Genomic DNA, 14,034 nt, shown 5'->3' on the forward strand with positions numbered 1-14,034 from the left:
TTTTCTGTGGTTATAAAACTGACAAGAGACCAACCTAGTCTATTTTTAAAGGGTGCTGAGGATTTAACGCAGGGCTTTGTGGTTCATTCTACTGTTGAGCTACATCACCAGAACCGTACTAGGCTTTTAAAAAAGATTTACATATATCTCAAATGAAGAGAGAAAATAAAAGTTTTCTGAAGGAAATGTTCCAAGAAAAAGAATGTGTGTGTGTGTCCCCATGTGTGTCCTTTTTCTGATTTTTATGCCAGGGAAAGTTCAATTTAAAAACTATATTCATTCTAAAATATGTCCACAAATGGCTGTCACAGTGTTGCATTCCAGCGCCACACTTCCTTCTTCATCTAGCCACCTGTGGACTGTCTTTCAAATTCCTCCTCAACCTTTTTCCTAGAGGAAGCCTCCCTCCCCACAGCCAGACCTCCAGCACGGTTCCGCTACTTAGGAAACGTTATGACAGTTTCCTAGAGCTGGTAAACAGTGAACATCATTTAGTCTGAGTCCACCCCGTTTTAAGATAGTCAAACTAAGACATATATAAATTCTTAAAAATGTGCTTACAACACTGGCTCCAAATTGCATTTAAGGGTTTCTCTTGCTCGTATTCTTAAACCCATAAGATCAGCCACAAATGATCAGAAAATACAAAACTAAAATAGAGTCGTTCTCGTCACACTCATACCAAAAAAGGACAAGCTTCTTTATTCTGCAGCACTGTTAGGGTTAAAGTCCCTAACACTCAGTTGTTGTTCTGACTGCGCCTGCGCACCAATCAGGACAGGCAAATTTGCCCTAGAGACTACCATTTGGGGCCACCCCTCCTAATCCGGAACACGACCCACATTCCGCTGGTCCTGTTTTGATGGGCGTAATTTTACTCCAATAAGAACGGAGGGCTGAGTCCTGGAGAGCCAATAGCAAAAAGCCGAAGGACGGTGGCGGCGGATTGTGAGAGGAAACAAGAAGACAGGCCCAAGATGGAGGCGGTGGTGGTGGTAGCGGTGTGACAGGTGAGGGCAGGCCCGGTAGGGTTTGGGTTTTGGAGCTGCCGCCGGATCCGGGCAGGAAGTCCGGACCGAAAGCTAAGCTCCAAGAAGCTTCCATCTGAATCTCAACACCCCCACCCGGAACCAATGGAGTGGTTTGACCGGGGGCGAGACCAACATCTACCGCGGGAGTGGACAGGCTGCTGTGGTTTCGCCTGCTGCTAGTGGCAATGCGCCTGCGCAGAACCTTAAGTCCTTCGGGAGGGCGGGACCGGGCCAAATGGGGTATGGGGTCTAGGATTTAGGTGCGAGATTCCAAGATGAACTCAAATCCCTCCAAGTGTCTGATTTCCACACCAAGTCCAGGAGGTGCAGCTCTCTTCCATGGTTCCTTATTGTCCTTAATAGCTTACCCCTCTTAGGGAAATGTCTGAGGATCGCCGCAACCTCCTTCCATGATTTCCCACTGCGTTTACACCAGTAACGCACTATTTCTGACCTTTCAGTAGTTATCAGGGAGAGCTTTTAGAGACCTCTTCCCCAACCTTACCTCCATTTGCCTTACCTGGTGTTCTTTTTCCTTTTCCTTTAACAGCGCTTTCTGGTGAGCCATCATTACCATTTGCATTTGGCTTAATGTGTAATTCGGTCTATTATCCACCTGCCTTACATAGTCCCTAGTTACTCCTATTACATTTCTCTTCAGCATAGTGGTTGGTGTCCCTCTTTGTGAATTCGTCACAGAGTCTGGTGACCTATTAGCTGACAGTGCCTTTATTCTACCATCAGCCTTACAGCTCAGTGCTCTGGGATACTCACAGTTCCTTTTAAGATCATGGTACAGTCTCCATTTCCTCCAAACTAAAGACAAGATCTGATGATAGTTAATTTTTCCATTCCCTGTCTGTAACTCCTTTTACTATACTATCTGATTACCCCGTTCTCCATTAAGAGCCAGGACAGCCTGTTCATTCCCATTATGTATCTGAACCTTTGTTCTCCAGTGCAGTACATACTGACTTCCCCATTAGTCTCCAGAAGAATTTTGTGTACTGTGCCCTCCAGGACAGTGTGCACTGCAGTGAGTCTGAGATCTTGGCACTCACCTATGAGATAAGCAATAGGAGATTCCGAGCAGAGAAGGGTAAGCATCAGATGTTAGCATTATTGGGCTGCAGGGAGCAGTGGGAGCTTGGAGATGGAATTTTATTTGTCCTCTGCCACTCTGCTTTCAAGCTCTCATTACCAGACCTCTGAATTTTCCTTGGCCTTCTAGGAACCCTATGGAACCAGCCCAGTCCTACCTCAGCCCATCTTGACAAAAGCAGGTTCCATGGAACCACCACGAGGCCCTCCTGCTAGTGGGGCTGAGCCAGCTCGGGCAGTTGGCACTGTCAAAGTGTACCTGCCTAACAAGCAACGCACAGTGGTGAGTCACCAAGACAAAACTGGCATGGATTCCAGATGGTCCCAATTGTAAATCTGGGATCAGAAGGGTAACAAGGGGTAGGAAATGGCTACTGCAGAGGGATGGAATAATTGGATAGGGCACTTATTGGGTACTGAAGACTCCAAACTGTGTACACATACACACATAGGTGACTGTCCGGGATGGCATGAGTGTCTATGACTCTTTGGACAAGGCCCTCAAGGTGCGGGGTCTCAATCAAGATTGCTGCGTGGTCTACAGACTCATCAAAGGGTAAGTATGGAAACCCTATGGCATCCATTGGGTTCCCACACCGCCCTTCTTCAACATCATCTTAGTCCTTTTTAGTCTTGGAGTCTTCCACTAGTTGAAGTAACATCTTTTGTTTCACTTCATTCATTCATTGACTGGAGGTTCTGCAACTCATTATCTACTCAGCCCCCAAGTCCTCACTCTGTCACCTTCCAGAGTTCATCTGTTTTGTTCTTTCACAATTTCCTGAACTCATCAGCTGTTTCTTTTGTCATTTTCCCCATGCACTGTGGAATTGATCTTCATTGGCTTTCTTTTTATTCCTGTGTTCTTTGGTTCCTTAACTTTTTGGATGTAGTTCTTATTTTGCGTTTTATCTGTTATTTCAATGTCTTATCAGCTCCTTTCTTAGGTGCTGGCTTCATACTTCTGAGATTTAGTTTTATTTGCCTCTTACCTCATGGTTAAGATCATGGATTGAATTTGGGAGTGGTGGACATATCTGGGGTCCTAGCATTGGGCAAATCACTTTTTCCTTGAGCCTGTTTCCTAACTTCTAAAGTGGGAATGAGAACAGTGACATTTCCTTTAGAAATTTTACCTTTTTTATGTGTATGAGTGTTTTGACTGCATGTGTCCATGTGCATGGCGTGTGTTCCTGATGCCTGTAGAGACCAGAAAGTTCTAGATCCCCGAGAACTGTGAGCTGCCATGTGAGTACTGGGACTTGAACCCAGGCCCTCTTAACTGCTGAGATATCTCTCCAGACTAATAGTGACTCACTTAGTGAGAATTAACATGCCAGAGAGTAGTAGTTCATGGATGGGGTTAAGAGGAACTTTTGGAACTTCCCTGTCTCCATGGCTCTAGTTCACCATCCTATTCATTCTCTCTCGTATTCCTTGCAGAAGAAAGACAGTCACTGCCTGGGACACAGCCATTGCACCCCTGGATGGTGAAGAGCTCATTGTGGAAGTCCTAGAAGATGTGCCACTGACCATGCACAATTTTGTAAGTGCAACAGGGGTGGTGGGGGAGGCCACAGTGTTGACAGGGAGGGCCCTCAGTCAGGCCTGAACTTATCCTGCTTTGTGGCTGCAGGTACGGAAGACATTCTTCAGCTTGGCCTTTTGTGACTTCTGCCTTAAGTTTCTGTTCCATGGTTTCCGCTGCCAAACCTGTGGCTACAAGTTCCACCAGCATTGTTCCTCCAAGGTCCCCACAGTTTGCGTTGACATGAGTACCAACTGCCGACAGTAAGCCTAGCCTGGGGTAGCTTGAGGAATGGGGAGGATAGAAGCCCAGGTACAAGGGCTTATGGACAGCGGACCTCTACTCACAGCCTTTTTGTTTTACACCTTTATGTCCTTAAGGTTCTACCACAGCATCCAAGATTTGTCTGGAAGCTCCAGGCAGCAAGAGGTTCCCTCAAATATCTCTGTGAATGAGCTGCTAAACCCCCAGGGTCCAAGGTAGGGATGTCTTATTTGAAAGGCTGGGGGCCAGTGAGAAAAGGATCAGAGGACCCTCATAGATCATACTTTTATTCATTTGTTTGCTTCATAACTATTTATTGAGCACTTACAAGTCTGAGTAAGGCATGGGACTATTGGTAAGGCACCCAGTCACATTGGGTTTCAGTTTTTTCAACTGGGAAGAGGGGAATGATACTTCACCATAGTGGGTTCTGAAGAGGATTAAGAGTTGATATATGCGCAATGCTTAGAGCATGATCTGGTACAGAGTAAATAACAATTCTTATTAATTACAAATATATATATGTGTGTGTGTCTATACATCTAACTAGTTTGTTCATTTCTTCCAGTATAACCACACTCAAGTCTATTCTCTTTGAAATATGTATTAATGTATCAGAAAGCACTTTTATTTCTCTTATGTTCGATAGAATGATACCCTATAGTTTTATATAATACATAAAAAGTAAAGTTAATGTATTATTATTATTGTTATTTGTAATCATGAGTATATGTGTGTTGATTACCCATGAATTTAATCTCAGGATGGTGAAAGGAACAGAAAAATACTTTTGTATAAGGTGTGGTAATTCATGGGATATAGAGGCAAGAGGATAAATAGTTCAAGGCCATCCTCTACTGATTAGCAAGTTCAAGGCTAGCAAGTTCAAGGCCAGCCTGAGTTACATGAGACTGTCTCAAAACAGCAAAAAAAAATTTTGTAGCATGAAATATGTGTATTCTTTATATTATATGTACAAGATGCATTACATAATATGATAATGTATATTTAGACATTGCCATTTTAATATAGGTAATGCATATTATTATAAAACAAATATTTGAAAAATACATGTCATTATGATATGTAATAAAAAATCGTATCTTACCCTTTCTCCAGCTATCTTTGTCCTTCATTGTCCTTCCTTTAGACCTTTTCCCCAATGTCATTCTTTCTGAGAACCCACTCCTGACTCCCTCAGGGACACTTTCTATCTACTTCCTTACTTCATTTTCTCCTTTGTCTATCACTATATATAAATACTATATATATATATATATATATATATATATATATATATATATTCTTGTACCTCTACTAGAATAACCCTACAAGAGCAAGGGCTTCTTCTTTATGGTATCCACAGTTTGATCTTCTCAGTTTAAAGTGGAATCTGGCTCATAGGAGGCACTCAGTAAATGTTTCTTGAACTGGTATAACCGATAGACGTGTAAATGTATGAGCTAAGTGCACATTCATGGTGGTACGGTTGGGCTTGCTTTCTGCTTCCTTTTGCATTGATTTCACAGCTTTTTATCTATCAGCCCTTGCACCCAGCCCCGTGACCTGGAGCACTTCTCCTTCCCTGCCCCTGCCAATCCCCCACTGCAGCGCATCCGCTCCACATCTACTCCTAACGTCCACATGGTCAGCACCACAGCTCCCATGGACTCCAGCCTCATGCAGGTGGGTGCCAAGGAGACAATGGTGGGGAGCAACAGAGCATTGCCCTGAGCCATTACTGTTGCCACATCCCCACTTTGACTACTGCTCTCACCTCTTTCCAGTTCACTGCTCAGAGCTTCAGCACCGATGGTGAGAGAACTCCCTACCCCTTGCTGTACCCTGAACTCTCTCTGCCCCACCGCCCCACTTGACTTCACTCATAATATTCTGTACAACCACAGCTGCTGGTAGAAGTGGTGATGGAGCTCCCCGGGGTAGCCCTAGCCCAGCTAGTGTGTCCTCGGGGAGGAAATCCCCACATTCCAAGTCACCTTCGGAGCAGCGAGAGCGGAAGTCCTTGGCAGATGAAAAGAAAAAAGTGGTATGCCATAGGAAATCCTTGGGGGCCACCACAGTCCAAGTGCCATGATTGACGGTTGTGGGTAGGTCCCTCTGATGCTGCCTGTCTGACCCACAGAAAAACCTTGGGTACCGGGACTCAGGCTATTACTGGGAGGTGCCACCCAGTGAGGTACAGCTGTTGAAGAGGATCGGGACAGGCTCTTTTGGCACTGTGTTTCGGGGTCGTTGGCATGGTGATGTAGCTGTGAAAGTGCTCAAGGTGGCCCAACCTACTGCTGAACAGGCCCAGGCCTTCAAGAATGAGATGCAAGTGCTCAGGTGAGGTTGGTATGTGTGTGCGTGGGATGGGATAGTGGCAGGTGGTGTTTAGTGTTTCTGTGGGAAAAAGCCGTGCTGGGGTACTTTTTCCATGTCTGTACACTTGTGCGATGTTGGTTTCTCTCTGAGCTGTCCCTCTCCCTTCTGAGCAATGGGCCTATTCAGAGAACCTGTGGTGATAATGATGTTTCTTTGGATTAACGTTGTTATTTACTGCCTATGAACTGGGACTGACCATAGTCAATTTTCATGATCATTAATTCGTGAAGAAGATTTTATGTAATTCTAGCTCCAAGAATGCCCACATCCTTCCTATCTTTTTTGCTGAATCATTCATGCTAATTACTTTATTGTGTTGTGGGCTTGTTGTTAATTATAATAATGCTTTGATACAAAGAACAATATTGTTAATTATAATCATAGTCATAGTCCAATTGTTTAGTTATTATAAATGCTGTAATTAAGGTATAAGCAACACTATATATAATTTATCCACACTGAGGAACCCAAGGTGGCACTCTTTTAGCCACTACAGTTATTATGTAACATAGTACTGTGTGCCTCTATTTTACATAAGCAAGACTGTATAGTTGTTTTTTTCGTGTGTGTGTATGTGTGTGTAGCTCAGGGCTTCCCCATACTAAACAGAATGTTCTACTGGTGAGCTGTATTTCTTGCCATCATGAATGTATACTTTCTGACAATCCTGAGGATGCTTACATGGGCTTTCCCCCTCTATCAAATGGACACAAATGGCTGCCACAATAAGAAAACTTTTACTTTCATCTCATCTTATCTCTGTAAATTTTGATGATTTGAATATGCAATAATTTTTACTCTATGTTTTATTCATTGACTTATCACTATGAAGGATCTTTGGGCTGGTAAGGTGACTCAAGGACCAAGCTTGACAACCAGAGTTCTGTCCCTGGGACATATAAGGTAGAAGGAGAGAACTGACTCTTGGAAGCTGTCCTCTGGCCTCCACACTGCACACTGTAGCAAACATGCTCTGTATACACAGATATAGACACGAAGAAAGGAATCTTCAGCTGGGGAGACGGCTCGGTCGGTAAAGTGTTTGCCATGTAAGCACTTGAGTTTGGATTTCAAACACTCACATAAAAAGTAAAAAGCTAGGTGCAGTAGTGGTGCACACCTATAATCCTAGTACTTGGAAGGAAGAGACCAGAGGGGATCACTGGGGCTGCCAGTCTAGCCAATTACTGAAGTCTAGGTTCAGTGAGAGAGTCTGTCTCAAAAAATGAGGTGGAGAGCAGTCAAGGGAGACACCCCAAATCAACCTCTCTCCTCCATACCTATGCACATGCACAGGTGAATGCACAATCATGTATGTATACCAATTCCAAAACAATATGGAGAGTGATTGAGGAATATACCTGACTTTGACACACGCACATGCACACACACACATACAAGGGTTCCCATGTTAAACTGGGTAGGATGGTGCATGCCTGGAATCTCAGCTCTCAGGAGGTTGAAGCAGGAGGATCAACAGTTTGAGACTGAGTTGGGGTGGTAACTCAGTAAAGTACTTACCATGTAAGCTGTAAGCATCAAGACCTGAGTTTGAGCTCTAGCACACATATAAAAGGCCGGGTATGGCAGCACAGGGTTACAGTCTCAGCAGTAGAGAAGCAGAGATGGGGGATCCCAGGGACTCATCAGCTAGCCAGTCTAGACTAATTGTCAAGCCCTAACAGTGAAAAATCTCAGCCTCATAAAGCAAGGTGATAAAATAAATAAAGTGAACAGTTCCTGAAAATGACACCCTAGGTTGTCCTCTGGCCTCCACATGTATGTGCACACATATGCACTAACACATCCATATGTGCCTGCATATACACAACTAGACAGAATGTTCAAACAGTCCCAAGATAATGTGCTGAAACCTTGTCTCAAAAAAAGTTGTCTTGTGTTTTGTTTTTCCATCTGTTTAGCTGTGTTTTTGTGTGGTAGTACGTGACCATACTCCTAGCACTTACTAGACTGAGTCATGAGAATCAGAAATTTGAAGCTAGTCTGAGATACATGAAACCCTGTTTCAAAACCCAAAAACAACCCTTGTGTTGCAGAACTCAGTGGTAGAGCATGTGCTTAGCATGAAGGGCTCTGGGTTCCATCTCAGGTATCAAAACAAGAAGGGACTGTCCTGGTGCTCTATTGTCTTCTATGATCTAAGTGTCATTTCTGCTGTTTGCATTTGTGTATTCTAACAATGGTTAATATTTATATAAAAGAATGTGGGTTTTCTCATAAACTGTGACAAAAGGATTTGTACATGATAGTTTATGTGAGGTAGACTCAGGTACTCAGAAACAAACTGGTTTTTAGGGTTCACTGTTCATTCAGCTCAGTTTTAAGGACTGTATAGGTCATTTCCTCACCCTTTGTGACATCCTTCTAAAGCAGCTGCTATAATGATAACAGTAGTGTAGTTTGGGAACAAGAGGACCAAAGAGGTTAGATGTCCTCTCCAAGGTTGTACAATGAATAACTGGTAAAGGTTGAAACTGAACTTGGGTTCTAACATGGTTCCAGATGACAGATTCTTTACCTCTAAGCTCTCAAAGTGATTAATAGACCTGTTATCCACCCATATCACACATGCCTCCATGTCTTGACCCTGTATTAATCAGTATTAATAAAGAAGGTCGGCCTCTCATTTTGTCATCTGTAAAATAGCCACTGCTGGGTGTGGTGGCTCATGCCCATGATCCCAGTGCTTGTGAGGTTGCGGCAGGAAGATTGCTGAGAGTTTGAGGCCTGCCCAGGCTACTTAGTGAGCTCCAGGCTAGCTGGTATACAGCATGAGACCCTGTTTCAAAAACAGAATAAAATAATAAAATAAAATAGAATTTTGTTGAAGAAGGTCAGGACATCCAAATCCTCCCAGCCCCCAGTAGAGAATCAGTCTACCAAGTCTCACAAATTAGGATCTGACAACATTCTGACCCTGAGCACCCTTAAAGACAAGGTAAAGTTAATGACAGAGAAAGCAACTGCCATTGCTTTTCCTGTTGCTGAGTAAATAGACACTTGTTCTATTTCCTGACCCCTTTCCCCAACCTATCCTCCCTGCCTACAGGAAGACACGACATGTCAACATTTTGCTGTTCATGGGTTTTATGACCCGGCCGGGGTTTGCTATCATCACGCAATGGTGTGAGGGTTCCAGCCTATACCACCACCTACATGTGGCTGACACGCGCTTTGACATGGTCCAGCTCATTGATGTGGCCCGGCAGACTGCCCAGGGCATGGAGTGAGCCTCATATCCTAAGAGGGTGGGGGAAGAGGGAGGGAGAGATGAAGTAGTCTCTAGCCAATTCACTACCCACTTCCTTCTCCACAGCTACCTCCACGCCAAGAACATCATCCACCGAGATCTCAAGTCAAACAGTATCTACCTGGCCTGCCTGGGACTGGGGTGGGTATTAATCAGGGTGAAATAGTTATTGGAGTAAGATTCTGGAGGTGAAAAAGGAAGGACTTGTATCCCATGGTTTCTTGCCAGGTAGCAGAGATTATGGCTGGTGAAGGGCCTTTAAATGAAGGACCTTTGTTTCGGAGATGGTTGATTCACATACTGTTGGGTCAGGGTATGAGATGTAGCAGTTGTAGAGGACATTATAGGGAGCTCATGGTCACTGTCCCAGGCATGACAGCTTTATGTATCGTCCAAGGGGCTTCTTGGTCTTGACTCACAATGGGACTAAGTGGGGTCCCATTAATTGTGGGTAGTATGAAATGGAGTGGCTTCTGGTTAGAGACATGACTCACCAGCACAGGAGTTCTGAGAACTTCCCAGTCAAGGTGAGAGGCATAGCTATTGGGATTCCCTGTAATGGTCCTTGACCTTGCTGGATATCTTCCTACATGAGGGGCTCACAGTCAAGATTGGTGACTTCGGCCTGGCTACGGTGAAGACACGGTGGAGTGGGGCCCAGCCCTTAGAGCAGCCCTCAGGGTCTGTGTTATGGATGGTAAGTTGGGCCAGGCTAGCTGGAGAGCAATGGGAGATAGGGTCTTCTGGACTGGGACACGTGGGACAGAGTGGGAATGCTTGTGCCAGACATGGGTATCTGGACTGCCTATGTTTCACCTCAAGTGGGTAGCTCTAAGCTGTCCTCAGTGTGACTAGCAGGATCTGGTACTTGACTCTCATGGTTCCCCTCCCCTGCCAGGCAGCTGAGGTGATCCGTATGCAGGACCCAAACCCCTACAGCTTCCAGTCAGATGTCTATGCCTACGGGGTTGTGCTGTATGAGCTTATGACCGGCTCACTGCCCTACAGCCACATTGGCAGCCGTGACCAGGTGAGCCCAACTTACCCTCAGTCCAGGTCCCCTCCATCCTTTGTACATACCAGTAATGTTAATAGTTTTCCCCCAAGTCTAGGGTTTTCCGGATTGAGAGCCCTAGAATCTCCTAGATGTCACATCATAACTCCTGTCCTCCCTGTTACATGCACAATCCCCTGAACCAGAACCCTTAAAATCCAGAGTCCTTTGACTTTCTATCAGAATACCCTTAGACTCCCAAACATCCAGAAACCCTCTGAACCCCTCAGTATTTACAGTCTCCAACTGTGGATGCCTAAAATACCCCAAGTGCCCAACACTCAATTCTTTTGTGCTTCTCAAATATCCATAGTCACCCAGGGTTTGGGGTCTTAGCATCCATAACACTCTAGGTCTTGGATTCTCACAGTTCTCTAAATTCAAGGCCTAGAACTTTCTATGCTCTTAGATACCAGGATTCTCTAGGCTCCAGATTCCAAGTATTTGAGCATTGAGTCTACATAGTCTTATAGTCATTTATACCCCCAGATCCTTACAGAAATGGAAGTTTCCCCAAGAAGCAATGCTATTTTCCAGGCTCTTAAGCCCCTGTAAACTCTGGACTCCTGTTGTTCTGTTCCATACATTCTTAGAATCTTTGGCACCCTGAATTTAAAGCCCTCAGTTCCAGCAGCAGAAAAATCTTCCCAAGTCCTCAGTGACCCAGACTTCTCTGGGCCCCTCAAAAATTAACCTCCCATATCTCTTGAGATTCATAGTTCCTTGGGCCTCAAATCCAAAATCAACCCATTCCTCCCACACCAGATCATTTTTATGGTGGGCCGCGGCTATCTGTCTCCGGACCTCAGCAAAATCTTCAGTAATTGTCCCAAGGCCATGAGGCGCCTGCTGTCTGACTGCCTCAAGTTCCAGCGGGAAGAGCGACCTTTATTTCCCCAGGTGGGCTGGGTTGGAGGGCTGGATGCCTTGGGGAGATGTACTATGAGATAGAGGAGGATACAGAGATAGAGGCAGATGTGAATATGAACCATGTTGAAGGCTTGGGATTGGGGATGTTGGGGTTGTCTTTGGAACTCTGGACACCCCTCCTCATCTTCACCTGCTCCCAGATCCTGGCCACGATCGAGCTACTGCAGCGGTCACTCCCCAAGATTGAGCGGAGTGCCTCCGAACCCTCCTTGCACCGTACCCAGGCTGATGAGTTGCCTGCCTGCCTTCTCAGCGCAGCCCGCCTTGTGCCTTAGACCCCACTCCCAGCCAACAGGGAGCCAATTTCAACCTGCCATGCCAAGGCATCCCTTCTTACCGGCCAGTCATTGTTCTGCCTCTGCCTTGATACTGCCTCAGGATTCCCTATCCCACACTCTGGGAAATTTGGGGGACCCCCCAAAATTGAGATCCCCTGCTTCCTCCATAATTTGGTTTCCTCTTGGCTTTGGGGATATTTCTGATTTGGAGAGCTGTTTCATCTCCAACGGCTGGAATTCATGGTAAGGATTCCACTCAGAACCTCTTTCTAAAGTTTATGCTTGATGTGTCTTCACTGGATTTTGGGGTTCCCAGCGCCCCATGTGGATTTGGAAATTTCCCTTTTTTCCCCCTATTCAAGGACTGTCCTCTTTACCAAGAAGCACAGAATTCTGCTGGGCCTTTGCTTGTTTATTTTGCTTCCCAACTCTTCTCTTGGGGTTCAGAGCCGCTAAGGGGTGGGGCAAGTCCAGGCAAGAAGTGGAGGTTGGAGGAAAGTGCGGACCACACAAACAGCGCCACTGCACAAATTACCACAGGCGGCACGAACAAGGACCACATATGCCAAGCATGGCACAAGAGGAGGCCAAGTCAGTCACAGACACAGATAGACACTGGCAAAGGTGGGGGAGTGGGAGATCACTGGCCTTCCTTGTGCAAAGGATTCTGAGAGGATGGGTGGAGTTTGCATATTTAAAGACAGCTGTCAGAGGCAGGAAATTGAGGAGGGGGTTTCTGGAAGAGGGAACTGAGGGGTCCTAGAAGTGGAAAGAACTTCCAGTGTGTTGTATGGGGTTGAGGGGAATGGGTGAAGGAAGTCCTTGAGGGACCAGGTGGTAGATGGCAGGTGACATTTGAAGATGTGAATCTCCAGAGAGATGATCTATGGAAGGGGTTTAAAGGTAGGGGATTCTTGAGGAATTGGAAACTTTTGAGCAAGGCGTGCTGGAGGGATTCAGGACCAAGAGTAGATTAGGGTTTTCCAGGAATTTCGGAGCTCCAGGAGAGGATTTGATGGATTAGGCCAGAAACGGTGTTCTGGTATTGAGGGACTTCCAGGGAGGAAATCTCCTTTTAGGGGGTACCAGAAGTATAGGTCTTCAGGAATTTGGAGATTTTAGGACATATCTGGAAGTGACTAGGAACAGGATTCTAAATGGCCTTAGGGTTCCCAAATGTGAGAACTGCATCTAGGACCAGGTTTCTGAAGGGCCACTGGCATCTTGAGGAATGAGAAGTGGGATGCTGGAGAGCCAGAAGAGGGGTTTTCGGGGGATTTGGAGATTCCAAAAGTGTGAAATGGACTCAGGACCCAGAGAGGGTTGTCTAGGGATTTAGGGGTTCTCAGAGTAGGGTGTCAGTCGGAGAAGAGGCTGGCGAAAGACTTCCTCAGGCTGCGGATGGTCTCAGCTTTCACCTCATCCTGGCTAAGGCTGGGCCTGGGCGGGGCTGGCTCTGGAAGGTTGAAGGCATTGGTCAGAGACTGGGATTTGCTAGAGAGAGACAAGGTGGAGGCATGGGAGGAAGGGGGGAAGAGGAAAGAGAGGAAGGGAGAGAAACACAATGTTACCCCAGGCCCAGCCCCAGCCCTGCCCCTCTGATCCTGGGGCTGTGCCTGTGACCTTCCCACCCCCAAGCCTGGGCCTGGACCCTGATGGTTTCTCAAGGGTGGAAGAACTCTGTATCAGGCAGTGGTGGCGCAAGCCTTTAATCCCAGCACTCGGGAGGCAGAGGCAGGCGAATCTCTGTGAGTTCTAGACCAGCCTGGACTACAAGAGCTAGTTCCAGGACAGGCTCCAAAACTACAGAGAAACCCTGTCTCAAAACAAAATAAACAAAAAAACACTCCCCCCAAAAAGGCTGGGAGAACTCTAGGAACAGGTGAAGCTGGGGCCAGGGAGCTGGGAAGATTTAGGAACAAGATAAAGTGGTATGGCTTTAATGGGAAGAGTCCTTGGCCCAATTCTTGGCTAGTTTGACACGAAGGATGAGAGGGAAGTTTCTAGTCAAAAGGTAAGGAGTCTAGGAGGGGCCTCAGTCAAGGACAGGCTGGTTTGGGGCAAGCGTGAACAAATGGGTGGGGCAAGGGCTTAGGGGATAGAATGGACCAGAAGAAGCAGAAGTGATGATCTGGGAGAATTTGACGTGCCAGAAGGATTTGAGAATGAACCAGAAAGGAGCTTAGACTATT

At 45.9% G+C, this 14,034-nt stretch overlaps 2 protein-coding genes across 6 annotated transcripts in view; one reads left to right on the forward strand and one right to left on the reverse strand.

The window, feature by feature from the left end:
* The first annotated feature begins 911 nt into the window (after window positions 1-911).
* Araf (A-Raf proto-oncogene, serine/threonine kinase) lies at window positions 912-12,136 on the forward strand. Of its 4 annotated transcripts, none has more exons than XM_057760205.1 (17): window positions 965-1,010; window positions 1,991-2,130; window positions 2,263-2,415; window positions 2,585-2,688; window positions 3,576-3,678; window positions 3,769-3,923; window positions 4,032-4,139; window positions 5,469-5,610; window positions 5,712-5,739; window positions 5,832-5,971; window positions 6,068-6,270; window positions 9,380-9,556; window positions 9,647-9,693; window positions 10,159-10,277; window positions 10,479-10,610; window positions 11,400-11,534; window positions 11,705-12,136. In XM_057760205.1, the coding sequence occupies exons 3-17, from the start codon at window positions 2,320-2,322 to the stop codon at window positions 11,837-11,839; spliced, it is 1,824 nt and encodes a 607-aa protein (XP_057616188.1). In that variant the 5' UTR covers window positions 965-1,010; window positions 1,991-2,130; window positions 2,263-2,319; the 3' UTR covers window positions 11,840-12,136. The 4 variants fall into 4 exon arrangements, with proteins under 4 accessions (XP_057616187.1, XP_057616188.1, XP_057616189.1 ...); XM_057760206.1 differs by having other exon boundaries at window positions 972-1,010; window positions 2,052-2,130; XM_057760204.1 differs by lacking the exon at window positions 1,991-2,130 and having other exon boundaries at window positions 912-1,010.
* Window positions 12,137-12,257: 121 nt separating this feature from the next.
* The window catches only part of Syn1 (synapsin I), a 40,810-nt gene continuing 39,033 nt past the window's right edge, over window positions 12,258-14,034 (reverse strand). The window contains exon 13 of one of the 2 annotated variants that reach the window (XM_057760194.1): window positions 12,258-13,336. In XM_057760194.1, the coding sequence (XP_057616177.1) occupies window positions 13,201-13,336 (136 nt within the window). In that variant the 3' untranslated portion in view covers window positions 12,258-13,200. The remainder of the gene's footprint in view (window positions 13,337-14,034) is intronic. The other variant, XM_057760195.1, reaches the window with a different exon arrangement.

The sequence above is a fragment of the Chionomys nivalis genome, chromosome X (genome assembly GCF_950005125.1).
Source record: "Chionomys nivalis chromosome X, mChiNiv1.1, whole genome shotgun sequence".
Lineage (NCBI taxonomy): Eukaryota > Metazoa > Chordata > Mammalia > Rodentia > Cricetidae > Chionomys > Chionomys nivalis.

Bases quoted from the DNA above. Each gene is read 5' to 3' on its own strand.
- Araf (XM_057760204.1), top strand. From the start codon at position 2,320: ATGGAACCACCACGAGGCCCTCCTGCTAGTGGGGCTGAGCCAGCTCGG. The intron at 4,140-5,468 runs GTAGGGATGTCT...TTTATCTATCAG, and splicing joins CTAAACCCCCAGGGTCCAAG to CCCTTGCACCCAGCCCCGTG. The intron at 9,694-10,158 runs GTATCTACCTGG...TGACCTTGCTGG, and splicing joins CCGAGATCTCAAGTCAAACA to ATATCTTCCTACATGAGGGG.